At 45.4% G+C, this 16963-nt stretch overlaps 1 protein-coding gene across 2 annotated transcripts in view; it reads right to left on the bottom strand.

The window, feature by feature from the left end:
* Positions 1–16963, bottom strand: part of chd7 (chromodomain helicase DNA binding protein 7) — a 66186-nt gene that overhangs the window by 12285 nt on the left and 36938 nt on the right. For both annotated transcript variants that reach the window (XM_084008869.1, XM_084008870.1), the window contains exons 7-26: positions 16698–16763; positions 15269–15324; positions 14900–15014; positions 14109–14192; positions 13860–13997; positions 12655–12776; positions 11889–12132; positions 10084–10260; positions 9796–9939; positions 9608–9706; positions 9322–9511; positions 9000–9216; positions 8665–8860; positions 8283–8450; positions 7428–7607; positions 7236–7346; positions 5218–5429; positions 3318–3517; positions 2383–2542; positions 593–682 (exon numbers count right to left, since the gene is read on the bottom strand). In XM_084008869.1, the coding sequence (XP_083864995.1) occupies positions 593–682; positions 2383–2542; positions 3318–3517; positions 5218–5429; positions 7236–7346; positions 7428–7607; positions 8283–8450; positions 8665–8860; positions 9000–9216; positions 9322–9511; positions 9608–9706; positions 9796–9939; positions 10084–10260; positions 11889–12132; positions 12655–12776; positions 13860–13997; positions 14109–14192; positions 14900–15014; positions 15269–15324; positions 16698–16763 (2969 nt within the window). The remainder of the gene's footprint in view (positions 1–592; positions 683–2382; positions 2543–3317; positions 3518–5217; positions 5430–7235; positions 7347–7427; positions 7608–8282; positions 8451–8664; positions 8861–8999; positions 9217–9321; positions 9512–9607; positions 9707–9795; positions 9940–10083; positions 10261–11888; positions 12133–12654; positions 12777–13859; positions 13998–14108; positions 14193–14899; positions 15015–15268; positions 15325–16697; positions 16764–16963) is intronic.

The raw sequence follows: 16963 nt of genomic DNA, 5'->3' as shown, positions 1-16963 counted from the left end.
CTCCATAACGGCGTACACCAAATGATAAAGAAGAAAAAAAAAACAATAGCTTGTCAAAATGTGGAGAATAAAAAATGTTTTAAACTCTAAATGGGTCAAAACTGGAGATAAAAAGCTTGTTTCCCCAGATGAAGTCACTGTGTTGTATTCTGTCAGAATAGACAGATCTCTGCCAAAGAGGCCACTGGAACAGACAGAAATACACTCCAGTAATAATTCATCACACGTTCATGTAAATATCCAGCTCTCAACTCGCTTTCATAACGCATCCAATACATGAAAGCCTTCCCGTCGACTCCAAACAAGCAGGATGTTGCATTCAAGGAAAAATACTTAAAACAAAGTGCGGACAAAGTTACAAACTCTCGGTGGAAAATGGCGGCACAGAAAGGGAACAATGAGTGATGTTAGTATAACAAACCACAAACAAGAATCTAGTCTTGTTTTTCAGATCCAGAAAGAGAAAAGTAGAACTATGAGACACAAATGTAAGAGACAAGGAGAAATAAAACTGCCTAAAATGTTGGATTGTGTTCTCTGTCGTGTGGGAGGATGAGGAAGGGGACACCAGATAAAAGAGGCGTTTACTGACCTGGAGTCAGCTCCTTCCAGAATGCGTTCAGCCTGGTCGCCGATGACTTCCTGTCGCAGGTAATAGAGCATCCTCACCCTCAGCAGCACCCTGCGAAACCAAACATCGTTGTCCTTTAGGAGAGGCATCACACAGCAAACAGCCGTTATTTTCATTATGAATTCATTAAAACTGATACGTTTTCCTGAGCGATCAATTAAAAAATATGCTCTCAATAAACTTCATTAAACAGTGAAAGAAATTTCCAAATTCAACCGCAACTTGTTTTCAAAACCCAACGATACAAAGTTATTTTTACTGAAATTATTTAGAATTATATTCATCTTTGGGGGATTAATTTCTGCTGATTGATAGATTCATTTTTTTCGACAACCATCTAATGAGAGGTTCTCCATTTTTGGTTCTAATTTTTTTTTGTATATATATATATTAGAACGCAATCTATGAACTATGATAAAATTGAAAATATAAAATTTGTGGAACTTTTGTAAAAAAAAATAAATCAGTGGATTTAGTGGAATAAAGTGGAAATAAAATGTGTGGATCTGAAAGCTTTTCACGAACCTACTTTGAAACAAGAATAGATAATTGTATAATTCCCTCATAAAGCCCTGAGAGATGTTTTAGGGACACCTGACAATGACGTTCACACTGGCCTGATTCTACTGGAGGCTTCACCGCAGAGAAATGCTGAAGCACTGTGATGTAAAACTCTTCAAATGGAAAATGTCCCGAGGTTTTCTTCTGCTGAAATACGGGTTGCAGAAACTATAACTCACGACTGCATCTCAGCATTTTTCTACAGCTGCTGTCAGATGTGTGGCCACGTTGTCTGGATGAGAGTTACAGATGTTACAGCTGCTCTCCCAGCATCGCACCCCCCCCCCCCCCCCCCGATCACATGAATCACTGCAGCCGCGGCTCAAGAACCACAGCCAGATTTGATCTTTCTGACATTGGAAGTGCCGTTATCTGGGAGATCTGCCTCCACTGTAAACATTTGTCACCAGATTTGTCATCGGGATTTAATGCCAATGACAGCGTTCGGAGTCGGAGGAGGGGAGGCGGGGGAGGAGGAGCAGGAGGGGAAATAACTGAAAGGCCGGCGAGTGGCGCGGGAAGGGAGGGAACAGAAAGTTTGGAGAGGCAGCGAAGACGGGGGAAGGGTTTTAAAGCCAGCCAGTAGCAACTCACTCTACAGCGTGTGTGTGTGTGTGTGTGTGTGTGTGTCAATGGCATCACAAGTTGCGATTTGTGTGTGTGTTTGTTGGCAGGCAGTGTGAGCTCATCCATCAATGTGCCAGGCCTGATTAGCCACACAACGCTGTGCTCCAGCCTAGCAGATGGCACCACATAATCACCCCCAAGTGTGTGTGTATGTGTGTGCGCGCACACACACACACACACGTCTTTCACCCACTTCCAACAGGTCTGCCTGCCTTGCACCTGGCCTGGCACACCGCCAGAAACACACACAACCACACACACACACACTCCCCCTCAAAAAGAAGTAAAACAAAAAATAAATCTTGCGATGGAGGCACGTCTCCGTGACGACAGGAGTGAGTGCTGACCGCGGAGCAAATCGAGCATGTTAGGCTGTTAAAGTTGTGCCACCTGCCACTTGTATCCACGTCCTGCTTTTAAAGCCACAGCCTCCGTGCACGTTAGCGTCGCGCCACAGCCTCCGTGCACGTTAGCGTCGCTGCACCAACGTTAGCGCTACGTCAGCGCTTATTTAACCGCTAATCCCTTCGTTTTGAGTGTGTCGTTCAATGAGAACTCCCTACTTGTTACAATGATGTTTGAGGTGTCTCTTGTAGCTATCCTCTTGCAGTAAGTGGTCCGGATTGCAGCTGGCTAGCCAATCAGCTCGCGGGGTCTGTGGAGGCGGGGCCTGGGGTTTCCCCTTCTTGCCCTTCCTGCCCCGAGGGACTGGGGTGGAGAGACCTGCAGAGAGAGAGAGAGAGAGAGAGAGGGGGGGAGGGATGAGAAGAGAAGATAAGACAACGCTGAGGGGCTTCGACAATTGACGACCTAGAAACGTTGCAATTTAGCCAAAAACATGTCCAGCACAATAAATAAATCTTAAAAATAAATAATAAATATATAACCACTCGGTACCAGGTACCCCAAGAAACCAAACGGCATCCTGTCTGGGTTCATGACATCATCCAGAGGTGCTCGGTGAATTTCACCAAGCTGGATTCACTGGATCCAGCAAGACACACGTCAGCTGGTTTACCACAGCTGGAGGAACCCAGAACAAACTATTTCGCTGTGATTTAATAGTAATAACCAGATCAAAAGGATGCTAAAATAACTCCATCATGATGAGGATCAGTAAAAAGTCTGAAGTCATGCTCTGTTAGGTCTGTCTGCAACGACAACTGCAACGACCTGAAACGCTTGTTTTCTGAATGGAGTCTGGATTGATGATGCTAGGCTATGCTAACATTGTAGCTGCTCCATCAACACTCCAAATAAGGTCATCTACACTGGTTAGACTTTTGTTTAATTCCAGTATGACAGAACAGTGAAACCAGAGGGACCAACAGGAGTCCTTTATGAGGTTTCTTTCTGCTATTACCCTAATTACTATCAGGTCTTGTACGCAATTAAAAAGTCATCACTTTAATATTATGAGTTCCATTATTAGTGAGATTCTCATAAATCCAGCCCCACGTTGTGATGTGCTCATGCACGTATATATTAGGTGTGTTACCAGAGTGGTTGGTCAGCGTCTTGGTCGTCCCGTCTGCACTCGGGGTAATCAGGTCCCAGATGAAGCTCTTGATGTTCTCGTCTCCACGGTAATGCAGCAGGCAGTAGGCCAGCAGGGCTCTGCAGATGGTCTCCACGTCGGCCTCCTTCAGCTGCCGTTTGAAGCGTCCGTGAGCCAGGATGTCCCCCCACCGTCCCCAGCTATAAACAGACAGGAAGGGACAATGCGTCAGCAGATTACATTAAATACACAACGTTGAAACGGGTGTTATTATTAAACAAGAGCACAACGTGGTAGAGGCTGTGGAACATTAGATGGAAGACATTTGCAATAACTAACACCATTATGCACATTTATTAACTAATTTTACTTCCATACGCGCTGAATGTACATTATAGAAGTCACAATATAATGGAATACACTTGCAGTATGGACGCATGGTTCGACGCCGTCGTAAGTGACGGCAGTTCTCTTGCTCTCCTGTGGCTATCTCAATCACTCTAAAGTGAATTTCACGAAATACTTTAAACGTAATAATAAAGAATACATTTCCAGCGACTAGACCGACTTCAACACGACCTCAGGGTCACTCAAGACATTATCGTGACATTCTGATGATGATTTCAAAACTAAAGCCTTTTTAAATATGATATACAAGCCTCTGTGTTCCCTCTAAATTCTGATTGGTTAGAACGATCACACATATTTTATTCATAAGCCATATGGCCCAGCCTGCCTACTGTAACAATAACAACCATGCACTCCAGTATTGCACACACAATGCACTAAAATTAAGTGTGTTATGTCTTTCATAAATGGTGATTCTGGTGGTACATTTACTTGTTAAGGAGGAGAAAATATTTGATTCACTACTGACAAACAAATGTAATCAAGTGAAAGCTGCTCAATGCTAACATGATATATTAAACTGAATGTTTTCAAAGAATAACATCACTAGGTGATCCTCACTAGTGCCACCAGGCTTTCCCTCACACATCAGTCTTCTACCCAACTGGCTTTTTTTCCAGCGCTGCTTCCAAATCTCCAGTGAACCATGTGATGCGACTCTGAATGATTTCAGACGGGCTAAAATGGTGGATGAGGGTGAGATGGATGATGGGAAAAGACAACAGAGCGCTGAGAGGAGGGGACAGTGTGTTTTTTGTGTCCTACAGCCTCGGGCCACGAGGCTAGACTGTAACAATAACAACGCTGACATCTCACTAGCACCACTGTTCTTCCTTAACACGCGGTCACGCACACGCGGTCACGCCAAGTCGGCCATGAAAACGGGCGCCGCGCCCCATAATCGCCGTCTGTGGTTAAGTGTGCCGATCTGTGTGCATTAGTAGATCGAACCTGACCGATGATATGGAGGTTTTCTGATTCCCCGTCTTCTTTGAAGTCTCTTCTTAAAAACACACTTATCTGCTTATTTTATTGTTTTTTTAACTCCTTATTGTAATCTTGGCATTTGTGTATTTCATCATTCACCTGTGTATTTTATTTTCTCTCTACTGGCAAACGACTATGTAATGACACCCTTTCTGAATCCTTCTAGCAGCACTGACCACATTAGATTCTTCAAAAGTTGCTGTTTTATTATATCTGCGTATAAGCCGGCGTATTCACCGATATATTTATCTGTGATTGGCTGATACCTGGCTGTACCTTGACGGTTAGGACTCAGACATGAACGTTATCATCCTTACAACTCTTAGCAAGTAAAGAAAGCACTCATTTCCATCATGTATGCATTTAAAAACAAACGATTTTCTCTGTTCACTGCATTGTACTATTACTCTACAAGTAATATAAGCCTTAAATATAATATTCTACAACACATTTCCTGTTAACAAGTCAGAGGTGTTTAAACAGCAAGTGTGAATACGTGACTGACCCGTAGACCAGCAGGTTCTTCTCCACCCTGAAGCACTCCGATCTGGGGTACCCCTGAGCTTTGTCTTGGGGTCGTCGTGGTTTGGAGATGGGTTTGCTCGGCTCGTCCTCATCGCTTTCCAGCTCCGAGAACTCGAGCATCTCGTCCTCTTTGACGCTGCTGAAGTGGCGAGTTTGCTTCCTCACCCTCGGCGTGTCGATCACCAACGTGTTCTGGAGACGGATTCAGGGAGAATGTTAGGTCTGTGGATGTCTTCCCTTCTTTTTAATCATTTAGCAAGAACATGGTTTCAACTACAAATTCCTGATAATCATCAAAATGTACTTAGATCTCTTAAATGCTAAAAATATACTGGAATCCCTTTACATTTCGTTAAGATGCAGCTATTTTTATTGTGTCAAAGACACAGAAAAACAACCTATTTCCCACGTCTCTACCATGATGTGAGTTTGACATATATATTTTCATGACTGACTTGAAAATAATCTAATTATCCGGATTGTGTAATTTTAGTTTAGTGTACTTCGAACGTGTCAAACAAAAAATGGACACAAAGCATTCAATATATTCAAATGTTCATTAACAACAAATAATCCTCAAAATATACAGAACATACGCAAAAAAAAGTATCATATCTATCTTAAACAATTACCTCAAACTCCCCCAACTGATGCGTTATCGTGATCCACGCTAAAATGCGACCTCGTCTTATTTACTTAGCGTGAACATAGTCTGCACAACGTCCGACTAACTGGATATTCGACCCCGTGTTTCATTCCTGACGCTGAGAAAATTTCTGTCCGGCTCAGACAAACTGGCATTAATTATGTTGTCTAATGAATTACATTTTTGTTCAATTAATTTGATTCTCCTCCCCCCCCGGCCCCCGTTTGCAATCGCATTAATATGCGCAAACAGGGCAGTAGTTAGCTGCACAATTATCACAGAGCGCTGCAGTCATTTCCATTTTAACATCACACAATAAGAAATCCCAGGGGAGCAGCCCCCGTATTCACGCCGGCGGAGGCGGATTAAGTGTTCGGGTGGAGGACCCTCCACTAGAGAGGCGGCGAGGGACGGAAAACAACGATACAAAAAGTGGACATGGAGAGAGAGAGAGACAGAGAGAGAGAGAGAGAGAATATAAAAGACGGCCGTTAGCGTTGTTGTGTGAGAGAATGTGCTCGTGTTTCGGTGTGTGTGAACGCTAAGTGATATCTCTGTACCCTCCAGGCATCGGCGCTCCGCTAAGTGGAGCTAAGCAGCTTACTCGCTCTCGCTCAAACACGCACACGAGAGCAGGGAAACATGGGTAATTAAAGGAAGAGAGGAGATTCCCAACTGTCAATATTAATCTCTCTCTCTCTCTATCCCTCTGCCTCCCTCCTGATCTTCCTGTCCCTCCCTCCCTCCTCCTCTTAGCTCGTGGTGATAGCTCTTTCCGTAAGGGGACATCGTTGAGTGTGTGTGTGTGTTTGTTCTCTACATCGTGTGTTTGTTCTCTACATCGTGTGTTTGTTCTCTACATCGTGTGTTTGTTCTCTACATCGTGTGTGTTTGTTTGTTCTCTACATCGTGTGTGTGTGTTTGTTCTCTAAATCGTGTGTTTGTTCTCTACATCGTGTGTTTGTTCTCTTCATCGTGTGTGTGTTTGTGGGTACTTGTGTTGGCGATATGCATGTACAGTTGAATGCGAGGTTGACCCGAATGCTTTGATCGTTGCCATGGCAATCAACGTCCATGTGGTTTTCGTTGCCTACACGTTACCCCCTAAAACCCCATGAAAATAAGGCAAAGTAATTCAGTTTTGCATCAACATGAATGAGTACGAGTTATTCCCAGAGTGTTGATATGTCTGTATTCATTTGTTTATAAGACAACATGAGATAATCTGTTTGATGGTTAATGTCTGTGGAATTCATTCAATGTGATTGGTGCATAACCTTGTAGCTGTTTTTGTTTCACGGCCCTAGTTGAACGTGTGTGTGAATGCGCCAATGTGCGTTTGCGTGTAGTACCCGTCCGTGGATGGCATCCAGGTCAAGCTCAGCCTTCTTGGCCCACTTCTGCCAGAAGTCCGGATCCTCCAGAGAAATGTCTGTCCGGTTACCTGCTGCAACAAAACTAGCCTGCAGACAAAGCAAACGGTTTAATACCAGGTAATCAGGCAGAAGAGTCAGTAGTCAGGAGAATATTTTACCAGTTTTTACCTTCGCAAAGGTGGAGCCCTTGCCCTCAGACTCGATAGTGATGGTGTGGGTTCGTCTCTGGAGGATCTGGTCAATGTCTTCCTCACAAAATTTCGAGCCTTCGTCCTCCTCGTCCATTAGAGCTCCGTACGCTCCCTTCCTCAGCAGGTCCTCCACCTCCTTCTTGGACAACTGCTGGACCTTGGAAGCAGAAACGAGTGTCGTCAGCAAGGACACAAGCACGAAGTGAAAATATGTGAACTATCAGGTTTTGTTTGATTAGCATCTGTAAGGTTTGGGTGCCCTGTTGAGCACTAACAGAAATGTATCCAGCAGGGAGCGCTGCAGGAATGAGTCCGAAAACCCAGACATGAGTCAGCGTTCCAATTCCTTCGTCTCGAAGTAATTTCTTGTAAGGCCGACCAAAATGCTAAGGAACGTTGACCGTTGCCACGTGAAATAATGGCCATATCGCTCTTCATTATCCTTTACTAATTATGAGTCATACTCATGACTGATGAACACTGAACAGCCTTTTTATCCTATTTATGCAGGGAGACCCCTAAGGAGGTGTAACACGATAAAAACATTTGTTTCTTTAAAAAACCTCAAGTGATACTGGTGTGCTTTAGGGCTATTTTAAGAGTTTTAAGTATATTTTGATGATCAGGATAATATCATGAAACAATTACTTGAGCAGGATAATGAAACATTATATCATATCGTACCACATCCACTTAAGAGATTTTAACGCTCAATAGGTTTGGCCTACAAAAAGCAGCAGTGAGCAGGTTCACCACCAGGATCGATCGACGCGACGCTACGGATGCTAATATTGCAAATAATCTAATATCGTTATTGTGTGGCGCCTCTCACCCCGCTGTTGGCATTTTCTCGTCCACTCATGCTCTGGAGAACGGCCTTGTCGAGCCCCAGTTTCAGACTGGCCTTGTCGAACATCTCCCTCTCGTAGCTGTTCCTGGTGATCAGACGGTAGATCTTGACCGCCTTGGACTGGCCGATACGGTGACACCTGGCCTGAGCCTGGAGGAAGCAATCAAGAGATTCAGAAACATTGTTCTACAGACAGACTTCACTCGTACATTCAGCTGCAGATTTGAAGCTACAGCAGAGCCGATACGGTCCAGTGGACCATAGCTTAATGTGGCTGGCAGACATACAGCAGACGGGCGGGTGGCGGACTCCTCCGCTCTAACGAGTCCTAGAAAAATAAACTGCAGCATGAAGCCATTCCTACCTGCAGGTCGTTCTGAGGATTCCAGTCAGAGTCGAAGATGATGCAGGTGTCTGCTGCCGTCAGGTTGATGCCGAGTCCTCCGGCTCTCGTACACAGCAGGAAGACAAAGCGGTCAGAGTCGGGTCTGGAGAATCGGTCGATGGCTGCCTGTCGCAGGTTACCACGAACTCTGCCGTCAATACGCTCGTAGGGATATCTGGGCATGAATGGGAGGACAGGATGCGAGTCACCATCAGTCAGCTCCAGAGAAGTCAACACCATAAGACGTCGTAGGCTTTTTGATCTCAAATTCAGATTGCACTGGGCAGCTTTGTCATTTATCCATCCATTCTCACCGTTTCTGGATGAGGTAGTCCTCCAGGATGTCCAGACAGCGGACCATCTGACTGAACACCAGGACTCTGTGTCCGCCGGCCTTCAGTTTGGGCAGCAGCTTGTCAATGAGGACCAGCTTGCCCGCGGCCTGGACCATGGCTTGGAGGGCCATGTCTGGCATGTCTGCCCGGCCGCCGTGGGAGTCCCTGAACTCCTCTGCGATCTTCTCTTCCGCTCCTGGACACAAGGAAATCATTTAAATTCAACGGGGGAAATGAAAAACATTAAATGTTTTCTTTGTTCAATCTGAATGCGTTTTTGCAGGTGTGTGTGTGTGTGTACCATTAATGAGGTAGGGATGGTTGCAGCATTTCCTCAGCTCCATCATGGTGTTGAGGAGGTTGGGGACGTTGGCCCCTCCTCCACCTCCGCCTCCGCCTCCACCTCCTCCTGTACCTCCTTTAGACAGGAAGGCGAAGTTCTTCTCCAGAATGGCCCGGTAGTATTTCTTCTGCATGTTGGTCAGCTCCACCTGACGACGACGACGACAACAACAAGAGTTCAACTAATTTCTCATTCTCTGAAACGTGACACCCAGAACAGCTAACAAGTTGAGACCTCGTCCTACCTCAATGATGGTCTCCTCCTTCGGGGCCAGATTCTTCTCTACATCCTCCTTGAGTCGTCTCAACATCATGGGCTTTAAAATGGCCTGCAGCTTCTGAACCTGAGACACACAAACACAGTGTCAACACTCAGACAGGAACCACAGGAAGTTGAAAAGGACGACTCCTTCTTCCTCGGTAGTCCACTTACCTGTTCTTCAGTCTTCAGGTCTCCAAATTCAGTCATGAATGTCTGTTCAGAGGGGAAGCGCTCGGGCTCCAGGAAGTTGAGCAGGCTGAAGAGCTCCTCCACGGTGTTCTGGAGAGGAGTTCCCGTCAACAGAACTTTGTGCTCCTGGAGGGGGAGGGTTAGAGAAAGTTAGAGTTTCTAAAACAGATGACAGCATGACATCTGCAGGACTTGAAGCCCCACAGGGAAGGAGGTAAAGCCTGATGTGATAATAACCGAGCTTCTCCCCAGCTCCTGACCGCCACTTACCATGTCCATCATTTTAAGTCCTTCCAGTAGTTTGCAGTTTCGGTTTTTGAGGCGGTGCGCCTCGTCTATCACCACACAGCGCCACGGCACGTTGCGGAGCTCCGGACAGTCAGTCAGAATCATCTCAAAGGTCGTTATCACGGCGTGGAACCGATACGCTCCCTTTATTACCTTACCCTGCAGGGAGGGGTGGACAAAAAATAAAAGGTAGGGGAATGTCAAATCCTTTATTATGTAACATTCTGCATCTTGTTATTAATGTAAACAGGCTATTATTGTGATTGATGAGGTATCAGTTCATTATTAGCCAACAAAAGAAATGAAGTAAACACTCATTCTGCCACCACACCAAAATATTTATCATCAATCCTTTTTTCTAAATCCACATGAACCACACAGCTCCGATTTAAAAAGAAAATACAGCACTTTTAAAGCTGGTTGATGATCTTTTTGCTGACGACAACTTTTTTTTTCTTTAAATGGGAGTCTGGTGCAGTGCTCACTCCACATGAAACGCACCGGGGCTGCATTACATCACTTCCTGTGAACTTCACAGAGATCTATGAAGATGTGTTGTGTTGAAACATTTCTGATGTTACCATCGGGTGAATGTTTGTCTCGTTCTCTCTTCTAAGGTGACGGAGCGACCACCGTAAAGCACAGAGCTTCTATAGCGGGAAAGGACCGATATAATTCGGTTTAACAATACCCAGCCTGACATTCCAGTGTGGAAATGTAAACTGACTCTGGGCCACTGCAGCTCTATAAACCTGCGAGGTTAACCTCTGGAATATGGGCTCAAGAAGAAGTTGGTCAATTTCACCGTCTTCTCCATAAACTTGAGCTAAAAAACACCATCTACCACTTGTTTCTGTGCCCGTTTTATTTACTCAACCCTCCCTCCCCCTCCTATCGTACAGCCGTCTGAGATACGGCAGGAACAAACACTGTGGACCAGGAAGTCTTCCTACGTAGCTGCTGTAAGTAGTGAAGACGGCAGCCCAGGAGAGATGGCCACGTGGTCCACTGCGACCTTGAGGATTACCTCAGCCTGGATTAGGAACAAGCAGCTCGCGAGGACGCTACTACAGCTTATTCTCTTCGGCGGCTCACGGTGGCCCAGGTTACACCGGGAGATGTTACCAGCGTTGTACAATACGGGCTTAGAGCTACAGGACTGTAAAGAGCTTACACAGCAGAGGAGGAGCGTCCATCCCCAGCTGGCTGGAGATCCCCCCCTCTCCCAAGAGGAGGTGTCCAGATCTGCTGACCTCCTCACACAGCAGCATCTAGTGCTCAGCTACATCATCCTGGTTATTTCTCACGGAGAGCTGCTAAGAGGATGTTCAGATCCTGTTAAGTCCCTTCGTTTATTTCTAATTTACACTTTGTGAGCCGCCGCAATTTAGGTTAAGCCACCGTCGAGGCTGCAGAAATGACCAATCACATTGTGAGTGACGTAAAACTGCAACAGACATTTAGTATTCTGATGATGGGAAGTTACTACTCCTGAAAAGTGAAGCCAACGCTGATGTGCCTTAAATTTGCATTGATTTGTAATTTATTCTGTTACCAAGCAAATGATTTAATTACTCTTTTCAATAACTTTGTCAATATTCTCTTTTTTAATGGGACTGGATAGTTGAACTGACATTTTAAAAGTTCCAATCTTGTGTCTCTGAGTAAATTGTTCATTTATCTCGTTGCAACTTGTTGTAAGAAAAGATATATTTTATACCAAAAAGTTCCGGTTAAACAGGAAACCCTACGAGGACAGGCGAGTCGCCCCGTCTCAGCCAGCTTACCTGCGTGTCTCTGTAGTACATCTCGTAGGCTTGGATGGTCTTGCGGCTGGCCTGGCTGCCGTGGTAGACCACCGCGTTGAGCTCGGTCCAGGTCCTGAACTCTCGCTCCCAGTTGGGGATGGTGGAGAGTGGGGCGATGACCAGGAACGGCCCCTCGATGCCCTTCATATAAATCTCATAGAGGAATGTGATGGACTGGATGGTCTTTCCCAGACCCATCTCATCAGCCAAGATACAGTTACGTCTGGAGGACGGACGAAGAGGACAGAGTGAACGAGGGACAGAGACACTGAACTAGGACCAGATACCAGCCTGTCTCACTGCGGAACTGATAAATTACTTTTACATGACTAATCAATATGCTTCCATGACTTATTCAAGCTAATTTCTGCTTTTTGATCTAATGCAAAACATTTAAAAAAAACAAGTTGGAATATGTTACGAAGACTTAATTAAATCCCTGTAATTGTTTTCCAGACCTGAAACACGCCTCTGATGAATGAATGACTTGCATTCATTCATCAGAAACATTAGGTGCATGTGAAAAAAGAGAAGATATAAATGCAATGACTCAAGTTCTACTGCAATTATCTATCTGCTCCTGAATGAAGACGAGCCTGCAGACCATCAGAACGGCACCGATGGGAGAACTTAGGCCACGCTGTGCTGGAGGGCCACTTAATGTCCCCTTAAGACTTTTATATGAGGTGCCATCACATGTGCAGGCTGGCAGGAGCAACAGAGCATAAAGTGAAGTGTGACTTACGAGTTGTACCAGTTGAAGGTTAGCCAGTTGAGGCCTTCTAGCTGATATTCCCTGAGTGCGTTGCTGTTCTTGTAATCCCTGGAGCCCTCCAGCTTCTTCCATTCGGCTGCAGGAGGCCGATCCTGGAGCAGATCAGGAAACGACGCGTTAAAACGAGCATTTGAATAAGAGCGTAAACGGGGTCCTTGCTGGGTAAGAAGGGCTCACAATAGAGGGCCAAAGCCCTGCACCCCTTTTAAAGCCACATGTGGTTCCACATGAGATCGATGGGACAGTGGTTTAGCTTGAGGACTTGCATCCTCATTCTTCCTCTGGGATGAATGACCGTGTCGAAGAGTTGAGGATGTGTTTCTTTTACGACTTAAATTTGGGATTAATTGTACCATAACAGGATCCATCAGCAGGATCCTCTGAATCAGGAAGAGAAGGACGTATTTCTGAGCTGCATTTGAACTGAGTGACCCTCAGTTATTAACAACAAATTTAGTTGTTATATTGACTATGACAGCTTCAAGCTCAACTCACCTACCAAGCTTTCACCCACCTTCATCAGCATATAGACTTTACTCAACACAAACTATCTGACGGAGGGGGGCAAGCAACTCCTGTGGTCTGGAGGTAAAATTATATATTTTTTTTTCCCCCCAAAGGATTTTGGTACCTTTGAATACGTCCACAGCAGTACATGACTTTGGTCCTCCTGTCTGATTATCCATACTCCATCTACTGCAGGTAATACACTGACTATGGAGGAGTACCTCATAGAATCACACTTCAAAAACCCCGGACTACTCCTTTAAGGAGAAACGGTAGTTAAATAGATGGACACGGGGAGAGAACGGAGTGATGAGGGAGAGACCACAGCCAGTCAGCTGCTTCTGTTCAGCATTAAACAGACTGTTAGTGGTTTGGCTTGGCCACAAGAGCAGGGCGTGTGTGTGTGTGTGTGTGTGTGTGTGTCTGTGTGTGTGTGTGTGTGTGTGTTTGAGTGTGAGACCACAAGAACGTGGCCCTGTGGAGAGCAGTTAAGGGAGCTGTAAATCTGGAGGAGGAAGGAGCAGGCAGCGGGGCAGCAGGCCAACACACACAAACACGCCTACCGGGAGGAGGCCGGGACCCATATAGCACCCGACACATGCACGCGCACATGGACACACACACACACACGGACACACACACACACACGGACACACACAGCTACTCACCATTTTCGTAGTGTTGGGTGTGCGTGCTGCGATGCGTTCGTAGTCCTCTATCTTGGACTGATCGATGTCGGCCTTCAGCTCCCAGGTGGAGTCCTCGTAAGCCAGGCTGCACCATTTCACCAGATATAAGGTCACCGTCTGCACATGAACACGACACAAACAGGGGGGGAGGTTTGGGTGAGTGTGGGTGCAGAGGAGGGGGGAGGGGGGCCTCAAACACATGAAAGATGACGGGAGAGATCAAAGCACCTCTCCGTTTTCATCTGTGCTCTCTGAAACGTCCAGGACGCGGTCCACCTCCACGTAGTCCGGGTTGAAAGGCTCGTCGTCCATCTGCACAGAAAGCAGAAAGGAGTTACACAGCTGGAAGCAGGGAGGCGGTTATATGGTGCGCTGCTTTACGGCGTGGATTAGGGCGAGGCCGTGTGATTTCATGTTCACACTCATTTTTCCTTTTCCCCCCGTTCAGAAAGCTGTTGAGCTACGTTGCGTCCTGCATGTCTGATCAGTGCTTTATCATACAAGTTGCACTTAAAGTCCAGATGAAAAATGTGTATTACAACAATGTATTGCAAAAAAATATAAATTTCTTCATATTTTTGTATCAAAATCCAATATTATAATATTTTTCTTCCTGGAACACAAAATAAGACGCATGCTTATATCAATAATAATAGAATAAGTTAATCACGGTAAATCTCCTTAATTGAGATAATCATAAATATCATGAGTGACTGTCGAGTTCACCAGTTTTAAGCACATCTTGGCAGGATAATCGTGATATGAAATTGACATTGGTTGAAATTTTTGGGAGTAGATATGGGACAGTTATGAGACATCCATCAATGAGCTAAGCTTTTCAAACATCAAATAAAATTCCTCCCAACGTTAGGTCCCGCCTCCTGTTTCACTCAGAACCTCACAAATATAGCAGCTCGACTTCAGTGTCTGCATGCAGCTGCTATGAATCAATTTTTAGCGAGATAATTAAAGACCGGAGGAACACACCAGTACCGTGTTCCTGGAAGACCAGGTCTTACCTCCGTTATGAAGCTGTTGAGCTGTTGCTTGGCCCTAAACCTCTTGACCTTCTGGTGTATTCTCTTGTCCTTCTCCAGCTCCTCCAAGTCCGCCCAGCGACAGTGGAGGTACGAACTGAAACGCAAAAGACACAGAGTGATTCAAACACTGGCGATCACGTTGGCGACGCGCTCATTTGCATGCGTTTAGTTTTTTTGCTGTCCAAACACGACTGTTCTACGATCACCACTTTTGTTTGATTCATGTAAGAGTGGATTTCTAGCACAAGGAAAGAATACAGGTCTTCACACGTATGGATCAAAAAAAAGGAAGTGGTACTGTGGAAGACAAACGAGGTAGATGGGGGTGAAAAAAAAAGCATTACTCACAAGCCCTTGAACTTGACGTAGAACTCCTCCACCTCCACTTCCTCCCCCGACTCCAGCTGGGGGGAAAAACGTACATCAATGTGGTGCACTTTGTTTAGCTAGCCTCGACATTTTCGACTCTTGTAAACAATTTAACCACAAACACGTAGATATGAATGGTGATGAGATGGACAAAAAAAAAAAAAAAGAAGAAGCTGCACGATATATTGTTTCAGCATCGTCATTGTGATGTGAGCAGAAGTCACGTGACAGGAAGTTTGTTGATAAACTAGGTCAAACACGTTACACTACAAATGTTTTTCAGCTTGATCCAAAAGAAACTCTTAGAGCAATAAATAGTTTATAGATCTAGAATTTAGCTTCAGTGAATCTAATTGCACATTTAACTTTAAAATATACAAAGTTTTGGGTGAAAATGTTCATTTTCAGATTACAGAAAATAAATTTTGCAGTGTCAGTTTTGCTCCAGAACGTTGCAGCCGCAGCTCCAATGATGCGTCGTGCACGCGTCGCACTCAACATCCTCACACTGAGGGAAAGGATCGTTCATTCACTTCCTGTCTGTCTCCAGGACATTTGCTGTGTGGGCTGCAACATTTTGATCAAACTGAAAGCTTTGACAAATAAATCTGGAAACAGATTATTCGTCAAAGTAAAACCCATTTAAAATCATGCGGCTGACAACACAAACATTATAACCGCAGAAACATTCATCGTCCACTGTTCAAAAGGCCGTTATGTTTTCCTCTATGTGAGAGGGAAACACCAAAACAGTAGCTCTTTCAGGCGCAGCTGTCCACTTCCATTCACCATTACTACTGTAACACACACACACACGCACGCACACACACAGACACACACACCCCTTGCTACTACTACTGTAATGCCATGAATCATCAATCACACACACTGCCTGAGGAAACGCTAGCTTGGCGTCTGGCGTAGCTAGCATTGTGGTTTTGGCTGTGTGCCAAGCCCGAGGTCAACTGTGAATGGAGTGTGTGTGTGTGTGTGTGTGTGTGTGTGTGTGTGTGTGTGTGTGTGTGTGTGTGTGTGTGTGTGTGTGTGTGTGGTAACCCGTTGGCAGCTGGCTAGCAAAGAAAAGTTGGCTGGTGACTGGATGTGCGTGTGTGTTGGCTCAGGGATGAGCTCTTTAGACGAGCCGTCGAAAACAAAACCGGGTAGACGCGCACACACACAGTCAAATCAGACGCACACATACACACATAATGAAATACAACATCTCCGCTTACCAAGTGAATACACGGCATCTGAGCTGTGTGTGTGTGTGTGTGTGTGTGTGTGTGTGCTTGCGTGTGCGTAATCTTCTTAGGCCAGCTGGGGAGCGGCTAATCAGATGACGTAAACCATGACTCGGGCCGGTGTGTGTGTGTGTGTGTGTGTGTGTGTGTGTGTCTGAGTGTCTCACCTGTTTCTTGGCGGTACGTTTGCCCATGATCTTCTCCACGACGGGTCCCTCGGCCTCGACTACGTCCTGGAAACACAGAACAGCTAATGTGTTGAGCTTCGTCCGAACTGTCGAATCCCTCCGCCAACAACTATTACTCTTACTTTAATTAGGGGAAAAGAATGTGACATTTTGTCTATAACACGTGTAATTTAACTACATCATGTCAGACATTCACTGCTGATCATTATTGGTGGATATTCAGGAAATCAATCAGGAGATTGAAG

This window comes from Eutrigla gurnardus, assembly GCF_963514095.1.
Source record: "Eutrigla gurnardus genome assembly, chromosome: 4".
Lineage (NCBI taxonomy): Eukaryota > Metazoa > Chordata > Actinopteri > Perciformes > Triglidae > Eutrigla > Eutrigla gurnardus.
The sequence above is the reverse complement of the archived record's forward strand: the minus strand, read 5'-3'. Positions and strand labels throughout refer to the sequence as shown.